Source organism: Centruroides vittatus, unplaced genomic scaffold (genome assembly GCF_030686945.1).
Source record: "Centruroides vittatus isolate TY-2023 unplaced genomic scaffold, ASM3068694v2 contig_4, whole genome shotgun sequence".
Taxonomy (NCBI): Eukaryota; Metazoa; Arthropoda; class Arachnida; order Scorpiones; family Buthidae; genus Centruroides; species Centruroides vittatus.
In genome coordinates, this window is record NW_027122214.1 from 3,732,401 (window position 1) to 3,748,132 (window position 15,732).

The 15,732-nt window shown below is 27.8% G+C and overlaps 1 protein-coding gene across 7 annotated transcripts in view; it reads right to left on the reverse strand.

Moving 5' to 3' along the window:
• Positions 1 to 15,732, reverse strand: part of LOC136976286 (serine-rich adhesin for platelets-like) — a 62,394-nt gene that overhangs the window by 34,787 nt on the left and 11,875 nt on the right. For 3 of the 7 annotated variants that reach the window (XM_067271519.1, XM_067271517.1, XM_067271522.1), the window contains one exon: positions 2,410 to 4,633. In XM_067271519.1, the coding sequence (XP_067127620.1) occupies positions 2,410 to 4,552 (2,143 nt within the window). In that variant the 5' untranslated portion in view covers positions 4,553 to 4,633. Of the gene's footprint in view, positions 1 to 2,409; positions 4,634 to 7,169; positions 7,468 to 7,529; positions 7,884 to 7,929; positions 7,984 to 15,732 lie in introns of those variants that run through there. The other 4 variants (XM_067271521.1, XM_067271518.1, XM_067271523.1 and 1 more) reach the window with 3 other exon arrangements.

The window sequence follows — 15,732 nt, forward strand, 5'->3', positions numbered from 1 at the left end:
CTGGAAGATATTCCAGTAAATAACATTATCTTTAAGAGGCAGATCTGAATCACATCTTGATTAAGATCAAAAACGTTTGTTCGTTTGTATATTATTTCTTACCGGAAGTAAAGGTTTAACAGAGGTGTTCACATGTACTGGTAATTGGTCTAGTAGTTTGCATTATCTTTAGTCTAGGATAGTCTTAGTAATATCAACAGACTTTTCTTCTGTGGAAAATTGGTGAATTTGTTTTCGTTTCTTTTTCTATTGCCTATTTTGAAAATTAGCCTTGCCTTTGCAGGAAATATGAATAAATTAATGTACTATAGATCTGTTTTACAGAAATGCTTGATATTAATATCAGCATGGCAGATCAAATGCAACATCAGCATGGTAGACATCTAAAAATTGGTGACAAAAATTAGCACAGAGGGATAGGTACTCAAAAAGGACTTAAAATTGGTATCATCATATCTGAATGACCTATAAGTCCTATCACAAAAATTTGTGAACAAGAATTTCTACGATAGAAAATAAAGTCTCTTCATTAATTCATAGTCTTTTGTCTTTCTTCTTATAAATTTCACACTTCTCAACAAAATAATAAAGATTTCTAAAAAGTAAACATCTTTAACACTTTTTTCAGCAACACTTCAGTTTATTCAAACAAATGCTTTTGACCTCTTTTAAGATGTCTGCTTTGGTACCAGAAGTGTTGCTGGAAAAAGTATTAAAGGTGTTGTTTACTTTAAACTACTGAAGTTCCAGCATTGATAGAAGTGTTTTAAGAATTTTTAATCTCAGTTTGGAAAACACCTTATAAAGAAAGGAAGAAGTGTTAAAATGGACTTCAATAGTTTTAAAATTCATTGTGACACACGTTGTTCTATGTGCAATTGGCAGTTACTATTTTAATTTATCATTTCAAATTTTATGTTGGTTTGTGCTATTAAAAGAAAACTAAATCAAGCATCATTTTTTCCTTCTAGAGGTAGAGTAAAATCAAAATTTAGGTTATTATAGCTCAAGTGAAAGTTGCAATTTTTAAACTAGTGTATCAAAAGTTTTGTTCTTGATAATATATATTGAAAAAATATATATTATCAAGATTAATAATTAATAATCAGTAAATATAATATTTAAATGTCAATCATTACTGCTATGCAACAAAGCTTTCCAGGCTCCCAGAATTATGTTAATGTCCTTGAAATTAATTGCCTGCTCCTTCAACATAGCCTTGTAGATGTGCCAGGCTTCTGCATATTTTATTTGTTGTTTCTTCTGTACTTTTTATATTATTTTAGCATTGTTCCACAAAACAGAAATTGATTGGGAATCAGTCAGTATATACATCACTAATGCCATACTATAGTTAGATTTACTGTGTATATTTTACTGCGATTTTGTTAATATTTTTATTTTCATTTATTATTATTTATACTAATTTTGTTTAATTGTATTTATTATAATTATTTACAATTGTATAGATTTCTACCACTACTGTTGATGTAAAGAAGTTTATTCAAAGTTCTGTTCTTTCTGACTCATTCCATCCTGAGGAAGGTTAAATCAATTTAACTGAAAGTACTAGAGTTGTAAAGTAATTTTGTGTTTAAAAACATTTTTAGTAACATCAATTTTATCATGTTGACATTAGTTTCATGTGTTCTAACATTTGAAGTTCCACAGATGTTTAGAAATCTGAATGTCAATTAGGTTTGATTCGGTTTAGAAGTCATATTTGAAGATTAGTTAAATGGACTCAAAAAATGTTTAATAAAAAAAATAAAAAAATGATAATAAAAAGATAGCTGTCTAGAAAGCAATAAGACACTCACAGCCTTTTCAGGCAGGAAAAAAAACTATTTAATAAGTAATGTTTTTGATCTTATTAAAAAAAATCTCCAGGTTTATAAAAATTCCATATTGGTTAAGAATGCAAAAAAATAGAACCTAAGTATTTGGAATGGCAAACATTTCAAATTGAAATGAAATGCTTTTATTAGACTTATTTCTTACTTTTTTTTCATTGCCCGTGTGGGTGACATTTATATAATTTGCAACTTATTATTTTTATTATTTATTTATTTACATTTATTTCTCATTATTTTTCAGAATGCTTAATGTAATCAAAATTAAATATATATCAAATTTCAATGTATATTTTTTTGTTTATTCTTTTATTTGATGTTTTTAACTTAAAAATGAATGATAGAGGATTAAATATACTACTGTTTTCTTACAAATTTACTAAAATTTTTCTTTTATCAAAGTTATCCTTTTAAGAACCAATCTTTTAAATTAAACCTGTAAGATAAATGCAATTTGCAGATGTCTTCCATAATTTTAACATATATTATATAACAAACTTTACTTTAATTTTATTTCATAAAAATAAAAGTAAATCTTTGAATATTCTTTACTTACCTATATTATTGTATTCATTTTCAACATTTGTTGTTTGCTCATTATCCTTATTATTTATTTTCCCGCAGTTTCTAAATTCATGTTTGATTGTTGCCATGTCATTCATGTAAACTGCTTCACTACGAGTATTAAATTTTCGATGTTGAGCTGAAGTAGAATGGGACCATAAGAAAGATTCGTTGGGTTTTAGTGATTTGCTTAACTTTACTTCTTGCTGATTCATATATCTATGTGAATTTATATCTGATCTTTGAATTTCTTCTTTTTGAGTTTTCTCTGAACTTATTCTTGAATCTAAACAGAAAGACTTTGATTTTTTTTCATTGATCATAATTGGAGGCCTTTTATCATCTTTACTGTTGAAAGACTGTTTACGAAGCTCTTGATTTTTATTAGTTTTAATATCTGATTTCCCCACTATGATACTATCTTGTTTGAATTCCTTATCAATATAAGAAATAGGTTTGGGTTTTGGACTACTAGGATTACTACATGATTTTTTACTAGAAATACTACTTAAAGAATTGTTTCTTGAATGAGAAATAAAATGTCTCTTTTGAATTTCAGGAGAAGAAAGTGCCAAATTTTCTTCATAACTTAAAATTGCTTTCTGAACTAAACTTAATTCTTCACTTTCTAGTTTTAAATCTTGAAGCTGTAGATTTTTATTACCCAATGGCTGAGTACAAATTTTTTCATTTTTTGAAGTATCAGGTAGAGAAGTTTGAGTCTTATTATTTTTATCAGCAGATTTAGTAAATAATCCCAAACATGAACATTTTTCTATGGCAGTACATGGCATATTTTCTACAGGTAAACATTCTAGATGAGAATTATTTTTTAACTGGCTTTCAGTTTCATTTTTCTGTAATGTAGTAAAAACATTACTCGAGGAAAATGATTTTGAGAGTATGTGACATTTTGACTCATCGACATTCACAACTGAATTACTCTTCTTCATTTCTGGTTTTTGACAGCTGAGTGAATTAAATTTATTAGTGAGATAAGCTACTTTTGATTCTTTTGCATCATTCCTTTGCTGATCATTTTCAATGCAATCAGTCAGTAATGCTTCTCTATGGTCTGACAATGAACTATTTTTTTGAAGATGTGATTTTGTACTGTCTGTATTCTTTGTCTTAAAACCATATCTATTAATTTTTTCATTGTCACTCAAGTATTTTTTATCTTTGACTGTTCTGTAAGAAGAAGCAACTTTCTTTTCATTGAGTGAATGAAGGGAAACATTAGTGTATATCTGATTAGTTTTATTTTTATTTAGACTTGTACGTAATGCTGGAATGGGATGATTCTCTGTAGATTTTTTGTTAATTTTACTATCCTGATTTGTACAACTTTCAGTTCGTTTGTTTCCAACAAGTTTTGTATGTGCTTGGGCTTTTTGCTTTATTACATCTTTACTAAAAGCATTTGATTCTTTAAGAAGTTTAGATGAATTTTTTGAAATGTCAAATGTTTTCACTTTGAATGTTGATAAATTTTTTTCGGTGGTAAAAGTTTTAATACTTTTTAAATCTTCACTAACAAATCTGGATGGAAGTGTTGAAGACTTCTTTCTAGCTGTTACACTAGCATTCAATGACAATGATTTCGAATACATTTTATTATCTGATTTCCGTAAGGAAGAATCTTTACAACTGATATTTTCACTAATGGATGGCTGCAATGAACTTAGAGATTCATGAGAATCACCTCTCTCAAACTTATCTTTTATTCGTGACCATTTAGGAGAATTGTTCAAACTTCCTATAGCTTTACTTCTACTTTTTGAATTGCCTTCAACTGATTTGGACTCTGTTACAGTTTCAGAAACTTTTGCATCCTTTGTTGCTTTATTACATTTATTATATGATAAAGATGAAGGATTATGTGATTGAGATGTATTTATACCTGATTTTGATAGAGAATTTTTTGAGTTATAGTTAATATTATTTCCAGTATATCTTGTTTTGTAATTTTCTTTTGCATATTTCAATTGGCAGTCATTTCCCTTTATGCTCATTTTATCTTTGAAGCTTTCACTATTGTTATGGCTTTGTAACAAGGTTTCTCCTAGTTTGTGATACCTTGTATATCCATTGAAATCATTTTCTTTCTTTGGAGAATATTCAATAATTCTCATGTTTTCCCGTTAAATATCAACAAAATAATCAGAAAGCACCAAAAATCACATTTTTGTTTCTTAATCATCTTCATTAATTAACTAAAATAAGATACAAAAATATAATATTAAAATATGGAAAAATATTAGCAATATAATAAATATATTTTTAATTTAAAAAATATTTTTAAAATATTGTATATCAATGTTCCATTTCTATTTTAAATAAATTAATCTGAATAATTGTTAGCCTAATGGAACATTGATCTGAATGTTATTCATATCAATATTCCATTTCGAAAACTATTTGTAACAAGCAGGTCATACAAAGGAATATCTAATATATATAGTGCACTGTATATATTAGATATTCCTTTGTATTGGTTAACTATTAGTGTTATAATTATTATGTTGGTGCCATGTGTTTGTAAGCTGATGAGGGGTCCTTGTATCCGAAATGCATCCTTACCTAAATTTGAAATGTGATTATTAAAGACTAACTTTTCTGTAAAAGACCTGGTCCTTCTTTCTGTCGGCCTTGGTGTGATAAGCCCTCCAAATTGTTAAATTCTATTTATTAGGTTATCTAACTCTATCTAATTTATAGTTGTGGGCTAAAAGTGTCATTTATTATTACTGAAATATATTGATGATATTTACTAAAAACAATAATAAAATTATAGTTGTTTGAAAGTATAGTTGTTTGAAAGTAGTTTCATATTTCCAAACAAATTATAACATTACTAAATATTTTTAATAAAAATTATTTACTTGATTGTGAAATAATTAGTTTCCTCCATGACTTTATAAATGATTTTAAAAAATATTAAAATTGACATTGAATATAATCTTCTATTAGTAGTGGTAGTTTTAGGTATAGGCAAGCTTGAGGCTTTTACCAAGATCTTGCATTTTTAAAGTCTTAGACATGCACAAATCAGGGAATTCAGTGCTATGAACTAGCTAGAATTTTACACCTTATGTAACTATGATACAGATAACACATTATATAAAAAAAAAGGCTTGGTACAACAAAAAACTGACACTGTCCATCAGTCATCAATATTTTTAAATTTTTAGGATGTATTGATATTTAAATTTCAAACATTTTAGAAAAGTATATAGATAAAACTTATTAGATATTAAACTTGCTTATAACTGAATTTATACACAATTTATTTTGTTTCACTAAAATTATATGTGTGTCAATATTGTTCAAATTATTTCAAAAATATCTTATGAAATTAAAAATTATAAACATAATCTAGTAACATGTAGGGGAAACTGTTGTACTTTGAGCATAGTGTACCTTGGAACTCTATGCTCAAAGTATTAATACTTGTAGTATCTATCAGGAAACAGTCAAAACAACTGATAAAAATGTCACAGATGGTTATATATTCAAATTTTTAGGAAAATAGCCAGTATTTTGTAGATGTCATTGTGGTCAAAATATATTTTTGTCATCTGTTAGTAAAATTCTGGTGCTGATATTTAAGTTTCTTGAGAACAACAGATATTGTCAGAAGGAAAAATTTGTGAATTAGTTCAATGATTAGATGGAAGTAAGATGCAATGGTATTCTCAACTTTCCAACATTACAGGTGCCCTACCTTGAAAGTGCCCTACCTTGTTTTTTTATTTGCAAGTGCCCTACCTTGTTTCTTGAAACAAACAAGCATCTTGTATCTTGAAACATTATTTATATCTAGTGTTTTAAAATATTACATCCCATTGTTTTTCAGATAAAAAATGCCAAGTAGTAAATCTAGTATCAAGATACCATAAATATTCCAAGATATTGTACAATAGCTTCTCCTATAATTAAATATGGTGCTAATATTTACATATTATAGCTTGTTCATTTTTTAATATTTAGTAGAAATTATTATCTTTCCTAGAATTTGAATTAAAATTATATCATATAAATTACTTGCATAATCACAATTTTCTAAAAAATTAATTGTAAAATTATTTTACATCAAACTTTTTCTGATATTATAATTAGTTACTGAAAAAGATTTAAAAAAATATAAGTTACATGCAAAAAATTAAATAAAAGTTATAGAAGAAATAATTCATAATATTTTGAATGGTTAAAGCACTGATTACAAACAGAGACGTTTATAAGAATATGAAGTGTTTTGAACTAGTTCAGCTGTTTTGGATATGTTTTCATAGCAACTAATCACCAGATGATGGATGACTAAGAAATACAAACTATCAGGATCTAATGAAATTAATCCAAAGTACTATAATCGAATCTACAGTATATGTAATTTGTCAACAATTAATTGTTTCCACTTATCGGTTGTAGCCTAATAATTTACTATTATCATATAATATATAACATAATATTGCATACCAATATAAACTGTAATACTGTATAAAGTCCTCAAAGTTACTACTACTACCACCACCACAAAAGGGGGGAAAATGCACGATTTCAGGTAAGAATAGTCGATTTATAACGGTTAATAAGCATTACACATTCTTAAATTTAGTCTATTCTATATAAATAAATAAAGTGCAATTTATTATACTAACAAATTTAAAACGTTGTCAAAATAAATAAATACTGAAACTAATTATTTACAACGTTTTCTCGTTCTCTATAATACAAAAATATTTAACTTACGGAAAAACTTGGACTTATCAGAAATACGTGCAAAACTTTCAATTGATTTGAGAATCACCACGTGTTTCATGAATCATATTCTCCATATACAATACAAACAGTATAACTATATGACTGTAAACCTTCGATCGTTTTACCGCATATGTTATTCTTCGAAACGCATTTACTGGCTAAGAAAAAAACTTGCGAAAATGAGAAAAAACAATCCGTTCGATTAGCCATCCAGTATAATTTTACAGAAGAGGTCGATCTGATGATGATACATGCTTACGTACATCTAGTTAAGACTTTTTAAATCCTGTAGGAAAACAAAAAAAAGTAACCCCATTAACTACTTTTAAATGTCAGAAATTTACTTACATAAACTGCTTAGTTATAAACAAAACACTTCCACGTGAACATTATTACTGGTATGACTCAGCGACGTTATAATAAATTTTCGATCAATAAATGCAATTAATAAATAATTAAATTTATATTCGAGCACCAAAATCGTCGTTCTTCCGCGACATTTAAATTCTCTTCGAATAGATTTATTTCTAATTTATATATATATTAAAAAAAATTACACGGAAATGAACTTTAATTTACGACGAACCATTGAGTAATATCTAAAATCACAATACGAATTTTTCCGGAAATGGATATCCGTTACAGTTGCATATCCTGTGCGCAAATGAGAGAGAAAATTAAGTTAATGTAGTAAATAATATAACAAAAAATGATGATACCGAATAAATAAGTAAACAGACAGACATACTCGGAACTAAAACGCAACTGTAGAATGCAAAAAACAATGATAAACATATGGCAGAAGAGAGAGAGAGAGAGAGAGTGCTCGATTTCGAGTAGACCAACGTTCCGCATGAGTCGTAGATATTACTTTCGATATAATTCATTATCAAACAGATAATTTTAATTACTCGAAAATAATATTTATCGAAAAGTCATTAAATTTATGACAAAATAAATTTTAAAAATTTAAATTTTTTTTGTATAAAAATGTACCATTTTTGTTGCCATTTTTAACATTAAAAATACCATTTTTCTAAAAAAAAAAAAAAAAAAAAAAAGTATATTTACAGTCCGAATCGATTTAAATTTTATTTTTACAAAATGAGTATCCAAAAACGATAAAACTGTCATTCGCTAGCGGCGAGATTTAATTTTAAACCGATTTTTCAATGTTACGTAACCAATGACGAGCGTGAAAAGCTAGATATAGGTTATAATTTCTTGTGAGAATGTAGCTACAGCCAATGCTCGTGAGAAAACGTTTTAAACAAGAAATGTTACAGTCTTCATTCTGTCTTAACTGTATCGTTGGGGTAAATTTCTTTCTTTCTCCGAGATTTAGTCTATTCACTGCAATTTCTGTCATATAGTCAACTTAAAATCTTTTCAACTGTTATAACCACATTATATTATACAATTATGCTTTTTTCCAGCTGACTTTGAATAACTGCAGTATGTATTCAAAATCGATTAAATACTGTGTTAAAATCTTTTTGGATTATTTTTTTTTGTTTAGATCACTTTCAAAAATTCATTAGTGCTGACCAATGCTTTTTTTCCAGATCAGCGAGGGGGAATTTTTCTCGAATCTCTTGGAAGAGTTCGTTGTTATTTTTAAAAGAATAACAAACAATTTTTATATAATTACGAATAAAAATCAATGTTTTATAAAAATAAAAATATTCCTATATATAATTTTATCTCTGAAATTAATATACATAAAAACGTTGGCTTTATAAAAAGCCTTATATCATTCTGATGCTGAATATTACAGCGTCTCCAGCAAATTAATGTCGTAGTGAAAAGTAATCCATTATTAATTCTTATTACTGAAAATAACTATAGAAAGCACTTTTTCTTTTTTCGCCAATAATCAGTTTCAATCTATCGATTAAAAGGCTCTCCGGATTCTTAACAATCCTTCGTCGACAGCATTTTGAAAAACGGGAATTTCCAATATGGCCACTTAAACACGCTCAGATTTATGAATTATGCTCTTTGTGCTTATTTGATTCACGAAGTCTCTAGCTACTCCTAGGAAATAAGCATCTTTTCTCGAATGAAATTCAAAACATAACGATCTTGATTTATATTCGAGACTGACTTCGCGTTTTTCGTGAAATAGTGAAAATCTAAATAATTGCGTCTGGAAAATATAACGGGACTTCAGGATATCCCAGCCGTTCTCTAAAAATAACATTACGGAGAATTTGACTTGATTTATGTGTAAAGACATTCTGTTCCCGGACATGGTCTGTAATGGAAATAAAAGTGATTTAAAACATAACGATTTAAATTCTTTAGAGAATTACGTGAAGTTTACGTGACTGTTACTGATCTTCACGCGTAATGTAAAACAAATGTATTTATTCCACGTTTTAGATCTACTAAGTAAAGTATCTTTACAACAAAGACAAACAAAAAAAAAAAAAAAAATAAATGGAAGAAATTCCCCACCTGTTTCGCAGAGTTGATTTTTTAATGCAAATTCTTGTTTCGGAATATTTAAATGGTCATATTTATCAAAACTCTTTTTTGTTTAAAAAAAGGTTAGCATTAGATAGAAACTCCAATTACAGATATATCGCGATACGAATTACTGTGTAATTAGTACTAACGAATTAACGTCATCCCAAATCACGTGATTTGTTAGAAAGAAGGTCAACAAGTCACGATATAAGAATGAAGACAAGCTAACCAATGGATAGATAAATGGCGTCATACGCGGAACACGCTACATTCGATTTAAAAAAAAAAATTTACTAAACAAATCAAAATGCCGCTCAAATCGAAAAACATTAAAGGAACAGAAAACTCCTCCCTACAAACCGGTTGGTGATCAGAAAACGAAAGTTTAGTTTTTCTTTAATTAGAAAGCCAGTTGTTTATATTTAAAACATGTTTCGTATTCGTGAGAGAGGGATAATCTTCGATAACACTTGCGTGTCTATATAAGGATTTGATTAAATATTTTTAACCCTCAAGGCTTAGGTATATTCCGCGTAAAGTCATAATGATTCATTTCAACACAATCACCATCTTCTTAAAAATTGTTACGAAGTTGTCCGATTTAGAGAATAAATTAATAATTTAATTCAAAGTAGGCCTAAACGACGAAAGAATTAAAACTAACCGAATTATCAAAAATCCACTATTTTGTCGGAAAAGCGAAATTTCAATATTGATCTGATCGCATATTCTCCGAAAGCGAGATTATATTAAGTCATTCGGTCTGGTAACACGAATATTTTCACTAAATCACGCAATTTTTTGATCCAATCCCGAGAAACTTGTGCCTGTACGGCAAAATCGAAGTTAATGATGGACATACGGGAATACTTTCAGAATAATTTCTGTACAAAACAACCCAAAACAACTCTCGGTTATTTTTGAAACGAAAATGGTAGTCTACAATTAGAAAAAGCTGAAAGGATTCTTGCACGACTTTAACTACGTAAATTATGAGTGCCAGTAAAGTTATGTATGGTTCCACTTGTTACGAGATTTTATTTTAAAATAATTTTTATACTATTAATTATTATAAAAAGGCAAAGGGGTTATTTTTGGAAAGTAGCAGTGAGTTTTTAAAGAGATTATAAATGCTAATAATGAGTAAAACTTTCATTAAGTTTAACCCCACTCGAGATATGACTTGACCTCTCCATTTCTTAACTTTAACTAGCAAAATTCAACAGCTTCAATGCCCCATATACAGAAATAACACTGACAAGTTTCAAAATTTTTGGTTCATCCAGTCCTGAAATATAATGAAAAATAAACGCCCACACAACACACACAATTTTGTAAGGATTTTTGTTTACATTTTTGAGCACCTGGGATATCGGAAACACTACATATATTGTATACACTTTGATTACTTTGTTAAATAAGACAGAAATTAATTTGAAATATGTTTTTCTTTACGATGTGCACTGCTCTTAAACAGTTTATCTACTTATGTAATTAATATATTATACGTTAAGTAATATCTGCATTTTTGAATATGTAACGCTAATATAATTAAATTATTTTATCATAATATTTGATACGTTTCTTTAACATTAAACTATCATTTTTCGATTGAATAACTTTAAAAAATAGATAACCTACGCATCTAACGGCAAGAATATCATCAGTTCATTCCTACGTGCTCCAAAGCTTCACTCGTTGATAAATTTGGAAACTTCTACATTTGTATATACAAGATTGTTGGCTATTGTTGGGGGGAATCGCCCAGTAATGAGTCCGAGAGGCCTATTTTGCGGGGTCGGCCGGAAGTCGAGGGATGGAGTCGACGTTTCCGACAGCCACCCAAACCCTCAGGAAGTCATCGAGACCGAAGCACACTGACCAGAATCTTAACTCCATCCCTGTATGATGGCAATTTTTTTGCATTTTTAAATTTAATAAGAAACTTATAAAATTCATTACTCAAAGTTGGAACGAAATAATCGACGTCACAAATAAAAAGTATAAACTGGGTGAAATACATTACGTGAAATATTTAGCTCTGTTTCGCAAATTGTCAATGTTTATTAAATTTCGTATATTTTTAAAGAGGAGAAAGTGGTTATAAAATAAAACGCATTCGTTCCTCAACGAAATTATTCAAAAGCCTTTGAAAAAAAAATGAAATAGCCTACTGCATTGGATAAAAAAACATACTAATGAAATTTTACGAGGCTAAATAGTTACTAACAAAATTTAGAAATTGAATATTAAACAGATTTTAATATTAATCGAAGAAATGTTCAAAAAACGACAATACTACCCATATTGAAACAATGCGTAATTTAACAGAAGGGAAAGAGAGTCGTTTTAAAAATAACTCTTTAATTTCTATTGTATTCATTTAAGTTAACTTTAATTAATAACGTGAATATTTGATGCCTATGATATCGTTCGTGTATCGAATTTCAAGCGTTGGACTATTGCCAAACTTCGATTTAGTCTACTGATTCTACTGACAGTCGATAAACACCTAACAATGACTAAAGCGATATTATAGGACGACGGAAACATTTAAAATTCGGATATATTCTTTATTAATTAAAAACTGTTTCTTACATTAAATGTTAACGATTGGTTTTTCTCTTCGTCCGACAATTGAATAAAAATTAGAAAAATTGCAAATGCAAATTTAGTAAATTAAATTTTTAAATCTGTAATTCATAATAAACGTAAAGAAACAGAAAATTTTCATAATTGTAACTTTATTATGTATGTTACTTTAAGAAAATACAGAAAAAATTCTCAAAAGAGCCTATTAAAACCTAGAATTTCTGTGGAAATTGAAACGGTATCAGTAAATTGCCTTAAAATTTTATTTTATTTCGTTTAGAAACATATATGAATAATTAAATTTACCTGATGTGTTTATCAATATATCTAGTTTTAATTTTTTTTTTTAACATTAGTAACATATTATTTTTATTGATTATTTTAAACTCTAATATTTATTGTAGAAATTACATTTAAAATAAATTATATAGAAGACGAAGTAAATTAAAGTAAAAAAGAAAAGAAAATAAAAGCTCATTTTAAATGTGAGATAAGAATAAGTCAGCTTTAAAGGTTGAACATCTGTTACCTAATTCCAAAGTCAAAGATTTTGTACAATAATTTTGCAGCATTTTTTTTTGTATTCTTATGTTATCAACTATTCGGGCTCTTTCTATAAAATTTGGTTTAAAAGAACTAATTATTCTTTAATTGTTTGCCTATTTAATTAATAATCAGTGCGTATTTGTATTACGCGTTAACCAAATTTTGACCATCAATAACGTTATTTTTATATTAAAAGTTTTTAAAAATTAAATACATAGTCCAATAAATAATATTGTTATTGTCTCCTCAATTTAAAATAATCGACAATTTTACTGTAAAGTTGCGAAAAATGTTTTTCGAGTGCAGAAAATGAAATGTTAATACGATAAGCACAACTTTCCTGTCGAGTAGGACGTCATTGCAGAGAAGCCGTACTACAGTAAATGGAAACGTTCGATGTTAAAAATGTCGATTACTTCGCTTCTGTTTTCTAGCGTAATCTGTTTAAATAATAAATTACGCACCGTCATTAGTTTTGTCACATTTTCATTTTCTCTTAAAAATGTAGCAATATTGTTACGCAAACAAATTCGTTCCACGTTTGCCACCATTAAAACTTACGGCTCTTAAAATCGAGTGCTTTTTTAAAAAGAATTATCGTCGATGACGTTAATACACTAAGAACATTAGCGCTTAATGTGCAAAAACTATTGTAGTTCGTCCATTTGCACATTCCACGCAAATGGAAACGTTCTCTGCAATGAAATCAATTAAATCGGACAGAAAGTTGTCTGCTCTATACACCCGTTTAATAAGATTTTTTTAAATATATAAGGTTTTTCAAAATTATACAGTAAACATTATGCATGTGTTTTGTTTCGAACGCAACAATTAATACTTAATTTTCTGAGATTTAAAGACATTAACTCTACATAAAAAGTATACTTTCTATCTAAATTTTTCACTTCGTATCTTAAATGTTCGACCGAAAACAATATACGTTTCCATCGCTTGATTTTTAAAATGAAAATGAGAAAGCAAACTAATTTTTATAGATTATCCTTTATGTAAATAATTATGGCAAATAATTAATTTTGCTTATAAAGGCAGGGTATGATAGAATGTGTGATAATTGGTGATAATTGTTTTTATGTTTTCAGTCACGCATGCACAAATATAATTTACAAGAATTACTTTAAGATGAAATATCTTTAATTTGAAATTACTTCATTGTAATACATTTCTGTATTAAATATCTCAATTACTAAATTGAGATAAATTGAAAGAAGGGGAGTAAATTGGAGATAAATAAATTAATTGAGGGCAATAAATTCGTCGACTGAATTCACCGTCGCGACATATTTTTCATCATGTTAAAGTAATGCTTCAAATAAAAAGTCATTTAAAATTAATTACTAATGATAGATTACGCTTGTACTTTTCTCATAACTTTCTTAAAAACATCGGTTGATGTCCGAATTACAAAGTATAAATAGATGTTTATTTTATTTTTTATCGTTAAACTTTACTTATTTTTAATTTTAAAAAATCACCTAATATATCACATTTATGATTACAGTTTATACGAGTAAATGGATATTTTTAGTCATCTGTTTTTATTCACCATCATCCAATACCGTGAGATGGATAAGGCGATATCTTACACTTGGATGGAGAGAGAGATTCCAAAACATCCTACATCCATATATGACGTTATGTGACCGAAAATAATCGAAAAAAGAATATTTTTTTAAATATAAAATACAGTATATATAAAACAATGTGATACAGCAATCGCAGTATAGATACATCGTAAACATAACATACGAGACATTGAAGATAAAAATTATCTCAGAAAATAACTCAAAATATATCTGGAGAAATATAGATTTTGATAAATATATTGCAATAATTAAAAATTATCGTTTCGAGATATTCACCAACAGAAGTTACTGAGGTGGTTTTTTTTTTTAAGGCATAACATCGATGCGAATTTATGAGTGTAATTTAAATATTTATTTACGAAATTTAATCCAAAAATTTATTTCATTGATTGAATAGAAATTTGAATTCTTAAAAATGTAAAATTTAAAGCATTCCTTTCATTGTGAATTAAACTGTGAGCTAGAATTAATACAAATCTTAACGTATTTGGTAGATTGAGAATCGAAAGAATCTTTAACACATGGTTCCACGACTTTTTAGAAGTACGTAATAAGGGGTTTTTCTAAGTCATTCTATCTCCAATTTCACTCTGTATAACACGACACCTGCTATTCTACAGTGTAAAGTACGTATTAACATGGAATTCATCTAAAGACGAACTCTGATTTTTTGTTAATAATTTGAACTACTACAGTAGTTATCATTTGTCTATAGTTCAATAACTAAAACTGTAATAATCATTACTATTTACTAAAGAGAGTTATTAAAAAAAAAACAACCATTTTTAACTATACTCAATTCTATTAAAAACAAATATTTCCTGTAATAAATAATTTTTAGGAACAAACACTTATTCCTCTGACAAAAATTTATTTAATATTATGATATTAAACATTTAAATGAGGAAATCTGTTCGAACGTTATAAAAAGTATTTAATTTTCAATAATTTCCTTTTCTTTTTAGAAGGGGGGGAAAAAAATAGAAACTTTTGTTCTTTTGTCTTTAGGCTTTCGTTTGTAGCAAGAAGGGGAGGAAAATAAAGAAACTTCAAATAGACAGGCGGCGGAAACGACATTTTAAAGATAGGAAATGGGAAGTGGCTGTCCGGTGCCATTACCCACCAACCCCACCGGTCCAATGTTGATAACGAACAAAACGAATGAAAATATAAACTCATTTGAGATTTATTTGAGGTTGAAGTTTTCGACAGCTATTTTCTAACGAATTTACTTGAATAACTAATAAATTTTAACTTTATTAAGAGATATAACTAAGCAGATTTTTAATTTACACGTAAACTAAGACAATGATTTAAAAATCATTTAAATTTCAAAA